The sequence below is a fragment of the Melozone crissalis genome, unplaced genomic scaffold (genome assembly GCF_028551555.1).
Source record: "Melozone crissalis strain CALT ecotype California unplaced genomic scaffold, PUWL_Pcris_2 ptg000033l_1, whole genome shotgun sequence".
NCBI classification, from domain to species: domain Eukaryota; kingdom Metazoa; phylum Chordata; class Aves; order Passeriformes; family Passerellidae; genus Melozone; species Melozone crissalis.
Window position 1 is genome coordinate 8,302,362 of NW_026535811.1, and position 19,139 is coordinate 8,321,500.

Genomic DNA, 19,139 nt, shown 5'->3' on the forward strand with positions numbered 1-19,139 from the left:
GGACACCGGGCCGGGCCGGAAGAAGGAACAAAGATTTGGGGATCAATAATCGCCACCGAGCTGCGGCCTGCGTCCCTCAGCGACGGCGCGGGGGCTCCGCGCGCACCCGGCACGCACCGCCCGCCGCTCGCGCCGCTGGCGGCCCCGCCCCCGCCGCGTCAGAGCAGCGGAGCGGCGAAATTGCCCAGGGACCATGGCTGCGCTGAGGGACTGCAAGGTGAGCGCAGGGCTGGGGAGCTGCGGGGCGACCATGGCTGCGCTGAGGGACTGCAAGGTGAGCGCAGGGCTCGGGATTGCGGGGAGACCATGGCTGCGCTGAGGGACTGCAAGGTGAGCGCAGGGCTGGGGACTGCAAGGTGAGGGCTGGGATGAGGGGCTCCATGGTGAGGGCAGGGCTGAGGGGCTGCAAGGTGAGGGCAGGGCTGAGGGGCTGCGGGGGAGCGGCACCGCTGAGGCGCCGAGCCAGCGCGGCTCGGTCCTGCCCGTGCCCTGCGCCCACGGGCGGCGGGCGCCTCCGTGGGGTCTCGGAGGCTGCCGGCGGGCAGGCTCGCTGTGGCTGGAGCTCAGCCTCATACACTCCGGTGGGTTTCGGAGGAGGGAACTGCTGTTGGGATCTGGAAAAGGGGAAGAAGGGTCGCTGCACTCATCTCTTCTACCGGGGAAGCAGAGCCATGTGTGAGCATTTCTGGGTCTTGTTCCCACGGCACCCACCTGCCCCCTCCGTGGGCCTCAGAAGCGAGTCAGGCCTTCGATTAACTCTAAATCAGCCGCGGGTCAAAGGGTGCAACCTGCGGGAGCTGCTTACTGATTAAGTAATTTGAATGCTCTCTTTCTGATAAACTCCTTTTATGGTTGTGTTTTAGTTAATTAGGGCAGTGGCAGGTTAAAACAAAGTCTCGAAGATTGCGTGAGACAGGTGCGTGACTGACAGAGCTTTGGGGATCTGTCACGCAAGGAGTTCAGCAGGTGCCAACTGCAGCCCACGGAGAGCACAATTCTCAGAGCCAGCTAAGATTCTAGCAGAGGAGAAAATACAAATAAACAGTCACCAGATCTCATGACTGAACTCTAATCTTAGAGCAGGGGAAAGGGCAAGGCTTTGGTCTCACCAAGAAGCAGTGAGGAGAGTAAAGGCCATGGCTCTCAGAGTTAGAGAGAGGGCTGTGGGAGGTCAGTATAAGAGAACCCAAAGGCAGCCTCTGTGGGAAGGGGAGCTGATGAGCCTTACAGACTCTTGAGGCTGATATTTGCCCACTCACACTCCCTCCTGGATTTCTTCAGTCACAGTCTGAAACCTCACTAGAGAGAAGCCCCAGGACCTGAGTTGTTTGGGCAGGACCCCTTATGTATGTCCTAGGGGACAAGGGGTGCTGCCTTTTCTGTGGTTCCAGTAATTCTTCAGCTCTCAGTTGGCAATGACAGATTAGGCTTGGAGCACATCTTTTACATCTCCTAGGAGCCAGAAGCTGCTGTGGGGTGGTTCTTCCCTGTAGCCCATTGTCCTGATGTGCTGGTAGTGGCACAGAGTAGTGGCATCCCTGATGTGACACAGTCTTGCTGCCATTCTCCTGTTGCCAGAGTGGGAGTTTTCCAGTGAGGAGTGAGTCAGGTGGACTGCAGCCATAGCAGGACAGAGTCTTTCCAGAGGGGCTGGTAATAGCACATACCTCAGCTAGATCAGCACTGTCCTTAGAGATAGAGGCAGACACATTTTCCACTAACCCTTGTTCTGCTGGTTTGTTCTGGTGCTCACATACAGACTTCTCCATGCTTGTGAATCAGCATCAAGTCCCCTCAGAATGGGACATCATTTTCTGCTTGGCAAGCACCTCAGGCTGTTGTGTAAAACAGTGAAACAGGCAGTGATGCAGAGTCCTGCTCCAAACAAAGCTTGTTTTTGATGACTGATGCTGAGGGTGGCTCCTGGCCTACTTTGCAGGGCACCATGGAACACAGCCAGTAAGCAGCAAGCCTAACCTTGCTACCTGCTTGGATTTTCTCTTTATTCTTTTTCTGGATGATAAATGACATAGAGAATAAAAATTTTCAGCTCCCCTGAGGTTGCTGAACAGAGCTTAAGGACTAACTGGCAAAAAGAGAAAACGGGATATATATATATATATATATATATATATAAAAAAGATAAAGGTTTATATAGGTATATATAAACATATAAAGGTATATTTATAAATAAATAAATAAATATAAAAGATAAAGGTTTATATACGTATACATAAACCTATAAAGTATATTTATGAATAAATGTATATGCACATATATATATATATATATATATATAAAATAAAGGTTTAAAGGTATGCACACAGGATTATAAACATGGCTGGAACCCATGGAGAAACAGAGAAACAGATAAGAAGGATTGCAGTGGTTTTTTTTGGCAAGTTGTGTAACACAGAAACAGCAGCACATGTCCAAAGAAAAAGTTCAAGGAAAGGTCACTTTTAATATCAAAGCATTCTGTAAATATGTCCACCAGAGACCCCTTTTTATGACTCTCCAGGGCCAGAAAATAACTTCCAATAGGAGGAAGATGCATGCAAATTCATTCTAGGAATCAGTTCTGTGTATTAGATAAGAAGCATGTATTAATAAATATGTATGATTATGATGGATAAAGAAAGACCTTGTTGCAAAGTCTCACCACACCCACAGAACAAAGACAGTGTGTCCTGTGCAGATAACAAATGCTTGCTTCCTAGTGCTTCAGATTGTGTTAGGAAGTTTATTCCAGCCTGTTTCAGTATCATGGATACAGGATGAATTGTAAAGAAAATGTGTAATTTTAGATTCAGGTCTAGTCTTTCAGGCATGTAATTTGAAGACTCAATTGCTTTAGCTGTTGGAATGTGAGCCTTTAATCCAATCACAGTGGGAAAGCTTTAGGATATGTTAACAAAGTTGACTTTGCCTGGTTACTTAAAAATTTTGACAGATTATTATAGCTAGGAAATGCTTTAAAGTGTAAAATGAGAAGAGCTGAATTCTTGCAGCATCAGGAAGGACTAAGCTCCGTTAGGAGAAGTCTGAATTAGCTTGCCCCAGGTCTGTTTCTATAGTAGTTGTCTATCCTCCATGTTCTATGTACTGCATTAAAGTAATGCTGAAGTGATTGGGGCAGCTTCTCAAATGAACCCTGCTCACTTGCCAGCAGCCAGCCAGGAGATGTTGTGCCTCAGTCATGTTATGTTGCTAGAAATTGGCAGCCCAATTCTGTTTTGCTTTTTAGCTTTATCCATTTCCCATGTTCCTGTTGTTGTTAGGCTTGTGTATAAATGTGATCCAAATTTGCAGTTGGTTAACTCCAGAGACTGAGTGGATTTGCTCTGCCAGGCTGTTTGGTCTGCAGGTTGATTCAGAAGAACATTATTGTTTGAAGAAGATTACAGATTTATAGATTATAGGAGAACAGGGTTTTATTTTACCATGTCTCTGCTTCACACAAGGTGTGCCTGTAGCAGAGGAACTCACCAGCAGCTCTAATGAGTTCAGAATGGTGCTGTCATTATGGGCTGGGCAACCTGTTTGATTTTCTTGGGAATTGTTGGCTTCTTTATCTCCAAATAATTGAATCTTAATGTAACTGCAACTGAACAAAAGGTTTGTTTCTGCCTCACACTGTATTTCCAACTTTTCTGTTTAAAAGTGCACAGCTGATGAATATACCAGAACAGCATCAATGTGAACATGTGTCAGTGTCAGGAAGATGAGGGTGTAACAGGAGCACGTTTGTGTTTGTTTGTTGTGCAGGCCTGGCAGGATGCTGGACTTGTCCTGTCCACGAGCAGCAATGAAGCCTGTAAGCTCTTTGATGCTGTGCTCACACAGGTATGACTGAAAATGGGATTTGAAGGGATTCATGCATGGAACACTCTTTACTGCAGCTGATATTTAGATTTCTTATCAGCTGGGAGAGCCTCAAAATGAGGCCACCACAGGAGTTCAGCCTTTAGCTGGCTGCAGGAAACCCTTTTAGCAGAGGGCTGTACCAGGTGCTGCAGCCGTGGTGAAAACCTCAGCAGTGAGCTCATTCCACTTGACACCAACAAATCAGCCAAAAGCCCTGCAGAACTCCAGGGTAATTGGTTCTGCTGGTGACTGAATTAAATTAAACCCCAGTTTTTCTGGTTTTATACTACACTAAACCTTCCCAAATGCAACATTTGTCTTTTAGTCATTTGCCCTGCTTTTGAATTTTGAGTGTCGGTGAGAACAAAAAGAAAAAATCCTCCTTATCATAGAGGATTTCTCCACCCTGTCTTGCTCTGTCTCTCTTACAGTATGCAACTTGGACCAATAATGAGAGCCTTGGAGGTATTGAAGGATGTCTCTCCAAGCTAAAAGCAGCAGATCCAAACTTTAGTGAGTATAACCTTTAATTCAGAGCATGGGTTGATGCCTGTTGTCTTGGTATTTAACTGACTTTGTTTATGCAAGGGCAAGGTGATAATTTATACAATTCTGTAAAACTTCAGAATGTAAGCAGGGAGAATGCTTTTGTGTGGTGTTTTTTTCCTTTCATTTCACACAATATTTGAGTGGCTGTCATAAAAACCTTCTGAGAACTTTAGGCTTGGGAGGCTTCCTGGACCCCTGTGTCCACAAGTGAGTTGTATTGAAAGTGCTCAGCTGCTGTGGTGTTTGTGGAGCTGAAGGCTGTGCTGTGGGCTCAGCTGGTGCTGTGCTGTTTCCTGCAGCCATGGGACACGTCCTTGCCAATGGCTTGGAGCTGATTGGCACTGGAAGGAGCGTGAGGCTCGACAGGGAGCTGGGCAGCGCCGTGACAGCCATGGTGGCACTTTCCAAGGCACAGCCGCTGACAGAGAGGGAGAGGCTCCACGTGTCAGCGCTGGACGTGTTTGCCAGGGGGTGAGTCCTGTGTCACCCTGCTCAGGGGACTGGGAACAGTTCCTGTGTCTGCTGCAGGCAGAGCTGAAGGCTGGCAGTGGTGCTGTGTCATGGTAGCTGACCTCTGGCAGAGGATCAGGACGGGGTGTCGCAGATTGTCCCTGAATTTCTCTCTGCCCCACAAGTGCCATGTCTAGCTGGGGAGCAGCACTGTAGGAAGTGCTCTATTGCCACCACTGCCTAGCATTGAGCACTTCAAGTTTAAAATGTGCAACAGATCCATCAGTGTAGAATTAGGAAATGAAGTATTTGGCTACAGCAGGGTAGAGACTCAGGTGCACAGACAGAAAATTACAGGCTTCTCTCTCTTGTCTCCCTATGTCAAAATCTATTTCCTTGTAAAACAGGGAGATAAGAGTGTCACAGTGTGTGCTGTAGGGGCACACTGCTTCATTCCATATGATAAATCTGTATGAACTGCAGAACATATGGCCTAATGATTCACTCTCATTATTTGTTTGCCAAACAATTGGGCAAGCATGGGTTTGCCTCACATCTCAGCAAAGGGAATGAGTAAGCTACTGGGGCCCTGCCACTGGGTTTGATTCCTGCAAAGGAGAGGGAAGGTGTCTTTATACATACAAAGTTCCATTAATTATGGTGGGTCCTTCTATTCAGCCCTGGAGGAAAAGTTTTAGGTTTATGGCTTAAGCTTGTTTCATTTTCCTTGTGTGTTACAGTGATTTGGTGTAACCCAACACAATTTCTTTCATAAGATTTCTCAGAAGGTGCCAAATGAAGATAATCCTATTATTATCTTAGAAAAGACTAAAGAATTCCTTCAAGGAAGACAAGAAGTCATTTGGTGCTGAATTTTCTGTTTTTCAGCATAGTTTGAGTTCAGGACTAACAGTAGGGGCAGGCATGTGTGCCTTTTTCAGTGATGGAAATAATTTTTTGATTTCTAGCCAACTTCCAAAAGCTTGTGAGCTGTGGGAGCAGATTCTGCAGAGCCACCCCACTGACCTGCTAGCCCTCAAGTTTTCCCATGACACTTATTTCTACCTGGGGTACCAACGCCAGATGAGAGATTCTGTTGCTCGTGTTTATCCTTTCTGGACTCCTGATGTTCCCCTGAGTAGGTGAGTCAAGCTTCACTTGGAAATTCCTCTTTACCTGGTGTGCAAGGACTATGTGGTTTTTAAGTTCAGATTTACAAGTTCAGATCTTTTGGAAACAAGACATGCAGACAAAAATCAAGAGTCTGGAAGTTAATCAAATTGGACTATGGATAGAACATGTATCGAGTATCCCTCTTGACACTGTTGGGGAGGGATTTTTCCTAAGTGAGCTGTCAAATATAACACATGGTGTGTAATACATAGGATAAAATCATGTCCCTACCCAGAACAGTGGTAAAATTTCTTCATTTCTTCCAAAAAAATACTATTCATCTTGATCCATTAAATCAATAAGGTACACATAACATCCCTAATTTTTCTTTATTTTTATGGCTTAATTGGATGATTTACAACCAGTTTTAAAGGGCCACTTCATGTAAAAGTACCCTCCTGGTGTTTTGTGGGCACTGGGGAAAATGTAGATTACCTTGGAGATGCTCAGATAGCTTTGGTGACAGCAGTGTCTCACTTCTAGCCTTTGAATTCTGCATCTTACAGCTGTTTTGGAGATCAGCAGCTGGTTCTGTGTAGCTGGTGATTCCATCTCATCCAGAGATGGAAATGTCCATTCTGATGTGCATCTTGTCACTGTTTGCCATACTGGTGTCTTAGGGTCACTCATTTCCCCTGAGAATTAGCTTGGTAGTTCTGTATCCTGTGAGCTTGAACCCTTGTAAATTGCTCTGCAAGGACTTTTTTGAGTTAAATGCTCTTTCTAGTGTGTTTTTTCAGTCCTGGACTAAACCTTGTTATAAATGGATGATGTGTTCTTTTCCCCCCTTCTGTTAGCTATGTGAAGGGCTACTACTCTTTTGGACTTGTGGAAACAAACCTTTATGACCGTGCTGAGAAGGTTGCCCATGAGGTAAACTGCCTGCTGTTGGTGCTGCAAGGCTTGAGGATTCTCACACAGGGTGTTGGTTCCTGCCAGCTGTTGGTCAAAGCAGCAGAGAGATACAGCTCACATGGAAATGCTCACAGACCTTTGTGAGGCTTGTTGATGACCCTTCTCTCATCTCTGCCCCACCAAGGCAGTTTCATGGACTGCATTCCCCTCATTGCTTATGAGCCTGCCCTGTCACGTGGGGTCAGAACTCCCCTATAAAATCCACATATCAGCCACCTGCTGCTTCCCACATGTGTAATTGCCTGTTTGCTCCTATTAAGGAATGTTGGATTGTTTTGACATAATCACTCCTGTTTGGCTTCCTGCTCCCTTTTGTTTTCCCAGATGCTTGTTCCTGGGTTGTTGAACAATTAACTGTAACAATGTTCCTGGGGATCAGTGTCAGCCAGCCTGTTTCCTTTCTATGAAGATAGTAATTACACTTTCTCCAGTCCTCAGGATTATCCCTGTCCTCCGGGAGTCTCAGACACAATGAATCTCTAATGGGTGTTCTTGGCAAAACTTCTGGTACATCAAATTGCTGAAAGTGAAAACAGAGACTAAACCCTAAAATTTGACCTTTACTAGGTTCATGACAAACTTTGCAACATGCAAAAAGCCTAGTGGGAGTTTTGGGCCAAGGAAGAGCAATTGGCCATTTTTGGAAAAGAAATAGTTATCTGCAAGGCACTATATAATGGAATATATTGTGCCTGCAGTTCTTTCATTGCTGCATGTCTGTGAAATAGATGTCATTTCACAGTCATCATCACAGCCTGTGTTTTAAAGTGTTTTGCAGGTGATCTCCCTGCAGCAGAAGTTGGGAAGTGAAGTCAGCCAAGAAACATTCTCTTCCTTTTCTGTCCAAATCAGACTTGTGGGCTGTGGTTAGTTGGAGTGGTACAAGGATGTACTTAACATGCAGCAAGTAAAAAGTAGTCTCTTGTTTCTAGATAAGCAGTGACAAATGTCTGCATTTGCAAGTTTGTAAGGCTCATTGTGTTTTCCTGTTTTTCTCTCACAGGCTTTGGCTATAAATCAGACAGATGCGTGGTCTGTCCATACCATAGCTCATGTAAATGAAATGAAAGCAGAGGTGGAGAAAGGCTTAAAATTCATGGAGGAGACAGAAAAGAACTGGAAGGTAAATGTTTTTGTGGCATCTCTGAGGAAGCTGTTCTTAGGTTTTCTTTAATTCCTGCAGCCAAGTTCTTGAGTCAGGCCTGCAGCCCTGTTACAATCAATGCAGAGTTTGCACATTAGAGGAAATCCTCCTTTGAGGTGCTGCTACTCTCCATGCAGCTTTTAAGCAAGAGGAAGGAAGAAGTGGCGTCATGAGGGACATGACTGTCCCTATTTGTGATCTGTTTGTGGTTATAAAACCAAAGTGACCACTGATTCTTTCACAGGCTTTGTACTTAGGCTGAAGTAAGCACAGACAGTCATTTGAAGGACCTGGCTAAATCTCCTCATGGGACCTAAGATGAGATGAAAAATGACACAGTCAAATCAACTGTTTCAAAACACTAAAATACTTGTTTGCTTCTAGTAATGGGGAGGGGATTTTAAGAACAAAGAAAAGAGAAATTATGCTCTTATGTATTTTCTAATGTACTAATTACTTTCTAGTGTGTCAGTTACCTTTATAAATCCAACATGTTTGATACCATCTTTCAGAGTATTGAACAGGTTAATTAGTCTGTTATGTGGTCCTTTGCTGTAAATTAGGTTTTATTTTGTGTTTGATAGCATTTACCCAGTGATTAAGTCTGTTATATTGAGAGCTGTGAGGTTTGCCTTTGCTAGAACCCACAAGAGTCTATTTTAGAGTCATCTGAGCTGACTGTCCCATCTCACACCAAGAGCAGGACTGGATAGTGGGACTAGAAAGGCTGGGTTTGTGCTTGTTTTATTTTTTAAGTTAAGCATGCAGGTACTGGGCTTGGAAGTGCAGACAGAAAACTCTTGCTTGAAGTTCACACCAGAAAGCATTTTTTCTTTTAATATGTTAAAAGAAGTTTTAATGAAAAAGTGATTGACAGTTTGGGTGATGCCTTAAAAAGCCCAATCAGTGATTTTTGGATAATTTTTTTTTAACTCTTGGTTCTTAAAATAATTGCATGTCTCTGTGATTCTTACTCTTTTATCTAAATATCCAAAAGAGTCTTACTCTTTTATCCAAAATCAAGTGCAAGCCCACTTGTCTCTAGCAGTTTAATCTTTTTTAGAACTCAGATTTAGCAGCAGGGAAAAGGTTTTGCTTTATTTATTCAGGTAATTCCATGATCTTGTTTGTGTGACATTTGAAATGGCAGTATGATATTCAACTTGATATTAGCAGTGTTTATGCCAAGCACATAACTGCTTCTGTTGCTTGGGTTTGGTTTATGATTTAATATTAAACAAGCAAAGATTACCAGAATGTTTATCTTAGAAGCCCTGACATTTATTGGGAACCTTTACCTTTGTGCTTCCTGAAAGTGCTTGTTACAGTTGTCAGTATGACAATAAAGATGATTTTTCCACTTGTGAGACCATTAAGTTTAACTACAGAACCAGGAGAGAGTGGGAGGAGAGGGGTGAACCTTTCTGGTATTTTAATTTTCACCAAAGGATTATGGAACTACATTTGTCTGTTTTTAATGCATTCACAAAAATGAGCTGCAATTGCCTTGAGCTGCAGGCTGGGGAAGGGGATTTGAAGTTCTGGTGCCTGCTGGAAAAGGACAGTGTGAAATTGGGGCAGTTCAGCAAAAATTCATCTCACCTGATGAGCTGCCAGTGTGTTTGGCATCTCTTGCAGCTTCTGTAGCCTGTAGTAAACCTTGTTTAAAAGTGATTCCTCTTTGTCTGAGGTAGGTTCTACATGGCTGGGATGAATGGCCCTCATAAGGCCTCCATATCCTCCTCTCTCCACTATCTGGCCAGGTTATTTCAGACAAGATGGCTAAATTTTAGATGAGACAAATCTTACTCTTCTTAGAGATATGGATTAAATATCTTTTTTTAAAAGGGTGCTGAAGAAAAATGAATTCTGAGGCATCCAAGTGAAACTCTTAAATGATGTGGGGGAACCTTGGGTTTGAGATGTTGCCCTGAATAGCTGTAAGTGTACCAAATGAGAAAGTGTCCTGGCAGCTGATTTAAATTTCTTGTCTCTTTTGTGTCTCCTGAAGTACTCAGTCTTCCTGAAGGAGGAAACAGAAATCTGACTAGATAACTTGGAAAGGGGAGTTAATTTGTAAATATTTTTTCTTTCTCTCTAGAGCAGTGATATGCTTGCTTGCCATAATTACTGGCACTGGGCTTTATACTACATTGAAAAGGTATGAGATATTTTCATACATGTGCTTTATGGTCTAGATAGGTTATCTAAAGCTCTTTAAAAGGCAGAACTAACATTTGCTTGGGGGGGTCAGCTGTTTGAAGGGATGTTTTTATAAAATAGCACAATTCTATATTTGCAAAGTGGCATAGTTCTTTATTACTGTTATTCTGAGAATTTTAATTGCATTGGTCAGCACTTTCAGGATCTTTCTATGAATGTTGAAATATTGCTGTGAAATTATTGCGTGTTTGAAGATCCAGTAGTCTCACTAATTACATTTAGCACAGTAATTTGATAGCAAGATGAACACAGATCTCTAATTTTGAGACAAAAATTAACAAAATTCTTAGCAAATTCAGTACTCATTTTCTGGCTCAAAAATTTGCTGACTATAAAAAAAGAGGCCATAAACTCTAAATTGGGTTGCCAATGCTATTAATTGTTGTTACTAATTCTTACTATTGAAAGCCTTTAAAAATGGTTGAAATTTTACCCAGCCTGTCAAAATTTCCTTGGATTTAATGCTTAGCACTTGTGGGGCTCAGCTTAATAGGGAGATAAATGTGGCATCCCTGAGAAGGCAGCATCCTTTGGCCAGAAGGCAGAGTAATACAGGAGGAACATAATTCTCAACAAGAATCCAATAGTTTATTTATTTTGTCACTTCCTATCTACCTAACTTTTTTGAAGGCTGCTTAAAACCATTTTTCCCCATCTCTTTGCATACACCGTGGGATGCACTGATTTTTGCAAACATCTATGAAAAGAACATTAGAATGAGAGGCAATATCTCCATATTTCTCCTCCTTGCTCAACTTGTGCCAGTATTGGTGCTTCTTCTTAGATGGAACCTCAACACACTGATCATTTTGCCTATTAAATCCAGGTTTTTCTGCTTTGAATGCCTCAAGGTTTCTTTGGCTTGGTTGGTTTTGATCAGGCAGTCCTGAGGAGCTGTTCTGGTGTCTGTTAATGTGTTTGTGTCTGGGTGCTGTGTCTGCACATTAACCCACAGTCCTCCTTTGCTTTTCCAGGGGGAATATGAAGCTGCTTTGACAATTTATGACAAGCATGTGAGTAGGGGCCTTTTTATCTTTACTGAGGTCATGCAAGATCATGATGTGATGATGATGTGTGATTTCTTCCTGCTGTGTGACATTGAAACCTATCACAGTGCATGATCTGTGTATAAATATTGTTTACATCTGTTACCACAGGCTTTTAGGGAAACAGCTTCCCAGCACTTCTGGGGAAAATGCCCCAAGGATTGAGTGTTACATAGTTTGAATGCTTAAAAGGGCTGCAGTGGTACTGATTTCCATTCTGTCCATGTTTCTTATTCATACCTTTCAAAGGTAAATTAGTCAAGTCACCTTTACAAAGAACTGGTTTTGCATGTTAGGTACAAAGTCAACTGGATTTCAAAACAATGTTTGTAAATCAGCAGTATCAATTTAGATAACATAGCACATCTTTGTAAGGACTGTAAAAATAAATACTGCAATAAGAAGGTTGCTGGGCAGCTTTCTATCTGCTAACATTGATCCAGTGAAGTAATATTTGTGGCAGAATTTTGGAAAAATAAAATACTGTGGTGACTCTTCATATTTACTGAGAAAAACAACACATGTAAACCATGTAAGTTTCTGTCATTGCAAATTCCTTTATTGAAGAAAAATGGAAATAGGACTATTACAAAACAAGTAATTTTGAATTAATAGAAGGATAAAATTAATTTAGAACTGTAAAAATAAGTTTGATAATCTGAGGAAGATTCCACTAGTGCATCACTTGGCCATCCTATGAGTACTTGTGATTACAGATTGCTCCTGTGTGCCTGGCAAGTGGCAGCATCCTGGATATAGTTGATAACTGTTCAATGCTGTACAGGCTCCATCTGGAAGGTAGGATATCCTCTGGCCATTCTTTTTTATAACTTTCTCTTTTTCCCTTCCCCTGCCATTCATGTTGGGGAACTATTTCAATATAATTACACAGCAAGTTTGATCAGTGTTCCAGACGAAACTTGAGAAAAGCATCAATGTGAAGTTTTTAATAATTTCCATAAGTTTTACTCTTCCTAAGAGCTTCCATTTTCCATGCCAGCATGGCATAACAACTCCAGTGCATAAGCCTCTAAAAACCCATAGCACTTTCTGGATGTAAATTTCCAGTCACATCCTTTCTTTTTCTGTTTTGATCCTGATTGAAATAGTATGGGTGTATCATCCTCTGGCTTTTGTACTCCCCTCACTCAGTGGCATTTCCCCTTTTAAGTCAGTGTTTATAGACTGGGATGCATGGCAGGGACATGATGGGCAGACAGTATTTCACACTGTTCTGCTAAAACACTAATGATGTATTGGGGTTTTTATTAAATCCTTCTTCTCACTCTGCCTTGTGATTCCTACAGATGGCTCATGGTGAACAGCACCTCCAAAACATTATGAGCAATCTCATAATAAAGCCAGAAGCTCACACAATGCAGACTAAAATAATACCTTTAAACTCCTGACAGTCAAGAAACTCTTGGCCCACATAAGGCGGACTGCTGCTGAGCATTATTGCTGCATACATTTTGCTACATCAGGAAATGTTGAGTTCAGTGGGAATGCATTTTATGCTGAGTGGCTGACAGTAATTGCAGAGTTGTACCTTCTCATGTGGCAATGTTATTGAGAGAAGTATTTTATACTCTTAGGTGTAAAGCTTGGGGACAGGTGGAATGATCTGCTTGGGGTTACAAAGAAGCACACCAAGGATCACATTCTTCTGTTCAATGATGTGCACTACTTGATGTCTTTCCTTGGAGCCAAAGACCACAAAACTACTGAGGAGCTTTTAACAACTCTACAGGAACTTGCCAGGTAAGCAATGCAATTCCTGCACTGGGCTCAGTGAAAAGCCCTCTGAGCTTCAGGGCAGTGATGTCTCTGGCTTGCTGAAGCTCCAACATGCTCCTCCCTGCCTTAGCATGTCTCCAGTTAGGAGATCCAAATTATTGTCTATTTATTGAGTTAATGTCTAGAGGGGTTCCTCATGTTGAGCAGAAATCTTTTGTGTTTGAGGTCATGGACACCACCTGAGCAGTTGCTGTCTGTTTCCTTTTAGTGGGGTCACACTAAGCTGTGTTACAGACAAGGAGTAAAGTATATTAATAAGAACATTCTACAGGATATGTCAGCTGGCTGTGGTGGGTCTTTTCTGCTCTAGTTTAAAAGGTTAATGAGAGAACATTAGTTGGTAGTGATGTTCTAATGGCTACTCTTTGATGTGGTGTTAAGTCCATCTCCAGGAAATTAGATTTCAAGTACTACTATAGTAATAATCTAGAATATTTCACTTTCAAATTAAGTTATTTGAAAAAGTTGAATACTAAAGTACTACATCCAAACAATGAAGGTTTTGTGTTCCCTTAGGTATTAAATGACTGTGAATTGCCTTGTTTATTTTTTAAGGGGTTGATATATAGATGCTTTAAATTAAAATTCTTCCCCCCACGACACCCTTTTTTTCCTCTGTTTAAGCATCTGTTGCTTCCTTTGCCTTTAAAAAGAAGGAAGGAGAACCTGAAATTGTCACTATTTGTTCCTGACTATTTTTAGTTTTGAGGAATACTGTAACTTGTAATACTTATCAAAACAAATAACTTTCAAAGCAAGCCTAAGTATGTCTCATTTAACTAAAGTAGAAAACAGCAAATATTTTTTGTTATTTATTCTATTATTTATGTAAGTATGTCAGGATATATAAAGTATAGAAAACTGTCCACCAGAGGCTTTAATGAACATATGTTCAAATAAGCTATTTATTCTTTTGCCCAGTGCTTCCTTTCATCTACTTTCAGCCTTAATAATACATGTGTACATTTTTAGCTGCAATTTGAAAAATTATAAAGCTTCATTTCATTATTTGAGAAAGCAGGCTGAATGATTGGATGAGCTGAAGGGACTGTATTAATGATTGGATTAATTTACATCTATTGCAAATGTGTAATATATAAATGATAGCCCAGAGGCGTTTTGTATGTGTTAAGAAAGCAGTGTTACACCCTGGGCACAAACATCTGGCCTTGCACCCGGATTTTTGCCTGGCCTGAGCCATGGAAAGTTGCTGGGAATTTGTCGGGTGTCCCATGGCGCTCTCTGGTGGTTGTGTCACAGGCTCCTTTCCGTGGAAGTGCTGGACAAAATGTAGAAATGAGAAATTGTTCCATTATTTTCCTCACTGACTGTCTGAAGCTGCTTCAAAGCTGTTGTGCGCTTTTATTTCTCTAGGATGCCACAGTTTGTTTAAGGAATGATAAGCACATAGGGCAGTGTTGCCTCCTGGAAAATGAAGGCTGGCCCAGTGAAAGAAAAGGAAGTTTTGTAACGCTGATGTGGGAAGGAGCTGGCTTTGCAAGGTCATGCTGGGAGCTGTGTGCAAGGACTGGTGGCCACATGTGGCCAGACAAAGGACTTGCAGTAGGATGCTCTGGTGGGGTCAGCACAAGAGAAACTGCAGTTTTCTTACAGCCCAAAGTGTTTATTGCAGAACTAGGAGGGGTTGGGCTTGTGCCTTTTGTGGGTGTATTCAGGAGGATAAAAACTGATTGCTGGATGAGTAACAAAAAGGTGAAAGTAGCATAACCACACCAAAAGATATGACCTAAGTCAAGTACCTGAAACATCAGGCTTTGTACAGTAACAAAAAATAACCTGTCTGCAGGCAGGGGCAGACTGGCATTGAAATATGGCTATTTATACTTTGTTATAAAAGTTAACCGCTTTTTCATTCTACAGAGCACCTCATGAAGACCAGCAGCTTTCCCTGGCTCCTCGTTTGGGGCTGCCACTGTGCCAGGCTTTTGTAGAGTTTGAAAATGGGAATTGTGACAAAGCTGTAGATCTGCTCTACCCAATCCGTTACGAACTCGTCCAAGTGGGAGGCAGTGATGCTCAGGTAAAGCAGATCCAGAAAAGACTTTTTGATGTGACTCAGTCCCTTCTCAGCAGCCACCATGAAGCACTTACCTCATTCAGTCAAACACTGAAAAGCTGAACTCTGCTTGTGACTGAATCCTGTTTGCAAACACTTACTAGCAGGATTAGCTATTTATTTTTAATGTTGATTTGTTTCCTTCCTGTGAATTTAATAGTTTGGTAACCAAGACACTGTAACCAGCCATACATTATAAATTACTTACTAGTTGGTATTTTCCTGGTTTTTTTTCCAGAGAGATGTTTTCAGCCTGTTATTGATTCATGCTGCTTTAAATTCTAAATCAAAGGCCAAACAAAACCTTGCAAGGTGAGTATTTCCCCTGATAAATATTTGTGGAAGTAGCACTGTTGCTAAAAGTAAGGAGTAATGAATATACTCTAAAAATAAGAAGTAATGAATATATTCAAACCACTAAATTTCAGGCTAAAATTTTGTGTTAAATGTAGCAACATTTAACCAGGATAAAAAGTACAATAGCTTCCAATTCCAAAAGTCCACTCTCTCAGCCTGGATGGATGATCTGTGTATGTTCAAGGGTAGTTGATTTTCAATGGTTCTGGATTTTCCAATGGTTCTGTCTTCAACTATAGCCTGTTGACCATGTGTGAACTGCAACTGCAGTCAGTGCCACTGCTGACATCTGCTTTGCTGGGGTCAGAGGTGTTCTCTGCCACGTGTGCTTGCCCCTCAGCACAAAGCACAGCCTGTTTAGCAGAACAGTCCACATTTATCACCCACTGCTCACCCTCCTGCCTCTCCTTTCCCAGGTGTCTCCTGCATGAACGGGACCTGCTGAGACCCAAGTCACCAATGACCGAGCGACTGATCAGGAAGGCAGCAGCTGTGCATTCCATGGCATAGGGCTTTCCTCCAGCTTCAGCTGGAAGAGCCAGGAGCTTTCCACAAAGCCTGGGAGCAGGGAGTGCAGGGGTGCTGTGAAGGAATTCAGGGAGGTACTCAAGCTTAAAAGATTTGAGAATTATTTCCTTAAAAAAAGACAGCTGTTGCATTTCTGGAGGTTGTGCCTTAGATGATTCCACAAGGAAAGAAGAAAACTTGCTGATAATGCAAGCAAAACTTGCTGACAAAGCTTTCTGGAGCATCCCAAAGGCACTGCTGCTCTGGTATGTTTTCCTGAACATTCCCTCTGGCTCTGATTGTACACAGTGCAGTAACGGTGCCTGGGTTCCAGTCCTTCTTTGGCCCAGCTTGTTAACTTGCCCTACATGTGAATTTAAACTGCTCAGGTAATTCAAAGGGAGCTTTGAAATAAAGCTAATAGGAAGATGCAGGGCCAGAACCAGTACAGGCATGAACTGAATTCCATATTGAGCTTCCAGCCCATGCAGGCAGGAGTCACAGATCTGTCTGCATTCAGGATCTCGTTCCAGGTGTACATTTTTAAACTCTGTCTCATAAAATGTTAAAGTTTTCTCCCAGCTCTCCTGGCCTCACAGGCCTGCCCCTCCTTCCTGTCCAGCTCAGGCTCTTCCCCATGTCCCACAGCAGCCTTGTCCTGCAGTTTCCTTTTGACCTAAGAAGGCACTTCCATAGCTGGCCCTGCACTGCCCCTGGAGTTCCTGCATCGTGGAACAAGAGGTGGAAGTGCTTTGCTGATATTTTGCTTTACCCAATCCTCCCCTGATGCAGAAATAGCTTATTTTTAAAGGAAGAATAATAAAACCATGTAAGGGATTGCATTCCTTGCCTTCAGGTGTTCAGGTTGGTGAGCATGCTGTTCTTCAGCAGACAGCTTGTCTGCTCAGCCATGGTGGGGATGACTCACTTGGGACACCTTAGTGGATTTTAACTATTATTTTTAATAAGTGCACTTCAGACAATGACTTTAGACAGGTAACTTTTTACTAGAGGAATGTAACAAATTTTGAAAGGAACAAAAGCCTGAGAAAGCTCTGGCTGGCTATGCAGAGTGTGATCAATGTAATCAATGACAGCTCTACTTTCAATAGAACACGATTGAGAATTTTGTCTGCTTTGCTTTAATAAAGTCAAAGATGATCTTTGTTAAGCAAGCAAGTACATGACTTCTTTGCATGTGTGAAGCTTTTAAATGTGTTCTTCAGCCTAATTTCATGGATGTGTAGCAGTGTGCACCCACTTTGTTTCCACCACAGTGGCCAGAAGCACGCAGCAGTGGAGAGCAGCGGCATCTGTGCTCGCACAGGTCACAGCCCAAGCGTTAGGAGGAGGCTGAGGTGCCACAAGGTGGGTGAACCATTGTTTCTCTCTCATCCTCCTGCATTCAGAGTATGCATTTTCCAGCTTTTCTCCCCCTTCAGCTCAGTTACCCAGACTGCAGCTCTCCCCCCCAGTCCAGCCCTCTGATGGAAAAGCCAAAGCCTTGTGCACCAGAGAGCTGCATCCATCCCTGCTGCAGGGTGGGTTGGACCATGAACAGCTCTGCAGTTCCTGTACTGCTGTGTCCTCACTCTGTGTGTGGTGCTCTGGACTGATCCTAAGCTGTCAGCATCTCACTGGCACCCTCCCCACCCAGGCATGGGGCTTTCTCCAGGTGCCTGATTTAGAGTCTTTCAAAGTTACTCATCTGCATATTAAAGAAGTACATCCCTAGAACCTCTCAGTACCTCACTATTTTGAGATTTAAAACCAACAGTTCTGCCACTACCTCACTTAATTCTTTTACCTTTTCTTAGGACTTCATTAACTGCTCAGAGCAGCTGTTTAATTACATGAAATCTAACCAAACTACCCCATCACTTTAATATTAAACATCTCCTAGTTAGGAAGTTCATTTACAGAAATATTCTCTCCTTAGCAATTAGCTAAACACCCACCCTACCACAGCAGTCCAAGTGTGCAATTCCCTGATATAGAAACAACAAATGAACACAGGGAATGCAGGCAGGGGCTGGTTCACTCAGCATATTTAGTCTTGCCATGTTTATGTAAAGACAAACTGCACACTGAAAGTGCCTGAACACAGGTTTTATTTGCAAATACAACAAGCTCAGTAATTCAGGAATTCTACAGGCAAATAAGAGAAAGAAAGATCTTTAAAAGTGATAAAATCTTTACCACATGTTTTCATTTAGCTTTAAGTAATTTCAGTAAGATTTTCTGGATTTATCTTTTCTGTTATTCTTGGGAAGAACTTGCTGTCTTTGAGTGATTGACAGATTTCTATCACAGATGCAAAAACCTTAGAGGCTATTGGCTTTCTGTAAAACTTATCTGAAATAAAAATTACTGCTCCTCTGTCCTCAGTCCCAGCTTCCCTCTGAACAGCTAAAACTGCCTGAATATGGCATTTTGTACAGAGGGCCTTCAGTTTGATCCACCTACAGACTCCCTGCTAACATCCAGTAGAAATTGCAGAGGTTTCTGACCCAGGATCACCCCCAAACCAAAAAGAGGACCCTCACTTGTCAGCACCCTGCCCCACGCAAGTGGGCAGCAGAACATGCAGACGGTGCCTTGGGACAGCAATTCTACCACTGGCCTCAGGAGAGCCTAACTGGTCTCTCTTGGTCCCATTCTAATCTGGAAAACGAAAATTACTGCACCAACAGGACAGAACATCTCCATGATCCTTAAGGAATTTCTCCTGTCCTACTGTGCTATGTGGACACACCCACTGGAAAGCCTGGCTCATGGGAACACAGCCTTTGTGTCCTTGTGCCATTATCTGCAGCCAAACCACCACATTTTGGTATCTGCTTACTCACATGTGGTGGCTTTCACAGTTTCAGCTGAGCTCTGCTTTTGTGTAGGTTACAGCAAGTAACTGCTCATTTCCATAAGGAATCTGATCCAACAGCTTTCTGATCCATCTGCCATTGTACAGATGAAAATTCTCGAGAACTAACAACATGGATTTACAATATGCTTTTCCTTTTTTTGTTTATCATTT

The 19,139-nt window shown here is 42.6% G+C and overlaps 2 protein-coding genes across 4 annotated transcripts in view; both read left to right on the forward strand.

Annotated features, from left to right (window-relative positions):
- The window catches only part of PPARA (peroxisome proliferator activated receptor alpha), a 61,220-nt gene extending 55,916 nt beyond the window's left edge, over window positions 1-5,304 (forward strand). The window contains exon 8 of the transcript XR_008483292.1: window positions 5,293-5,304. The gene's annotated coding sequence lies outside the window, so the exon portion shown is untranslated. The remainder of the gene's footprint in view (window positions 1-5,292) is intronic.
- Window positions 174-17,420, forward strand: TTC38 (tetratricopeptide repeat domain 38). Of its 3 annotated transcripts, XR_008483293.1 has the most exons (15): window positions 305-330; window positions 3,769-3,846; window positions 4,299-4,380; window positions 4,716-4,887; window positions 5,835-6,008; window positions 6,837-6,912; window positions 7,958-8,077; window positions 10,200-10,259; window positions 11,296-11,334; window positions 12,084-12,165; window positions 12,963-13,128; window positions 15,046-15,205; window positions 15,480-15,553; window positions 16,015-16,371; window positions 17,383-17,420. XR_008483293.1 is itself a non-coding variant. In XM_054281822.1 (14 exons), exons 1-14 carry the CDS (start codon window positions 194-196, stop codon window positions 16,106-16,108), a joined length of 1,401 nt encoding a protein of 466 aa, XP_054137797.1. In that variant the 5' UTR covers window positions 174-193; the 3' UTR covers window positions 16,109-17,310. The 3 variants fall into 3 exon arrangements, 2 of the variants coding, with proteins under 2 accessions (XP_054137797.1, XP_054137796.1); XM_054281822.1 differs by lacking the exons at window positions 305-330; window positions 17,383-17,420 and adding an exon at window positions 174-217 and having other exon boundaries at window positions 16,015-17,310; XM_054281821.1 differs by lacking the exon at window positions 17,383-17,420 and having other exon boundaries at window positions 16,015-17,310.
- The last annotated feature ends 1,719 nt before the right edge of the window (window positions 17,421-19,139 follow it).

Coding starts and splice junctions, on each gene's coding strand:
- TTC38 (XM_054281822.1), top strand. CDS start 194: ATGGCTGCGCTGAGGGACTGCAAG. Junction 6,009..6,836: donor CCTGATGTTCCCCTGAGTAG/GTGAGTCAAGCT, acceptor CCCTTCTGTTAG/CTATGTGAAGGGCTACTACT. Junction 12,166..12,962: donor GTACAGGCTCCATCTGGAAG/GTAGGATATCCT, acceptor TTATACTCTTAG/GTGTAAAGCTTGGGGACAGG.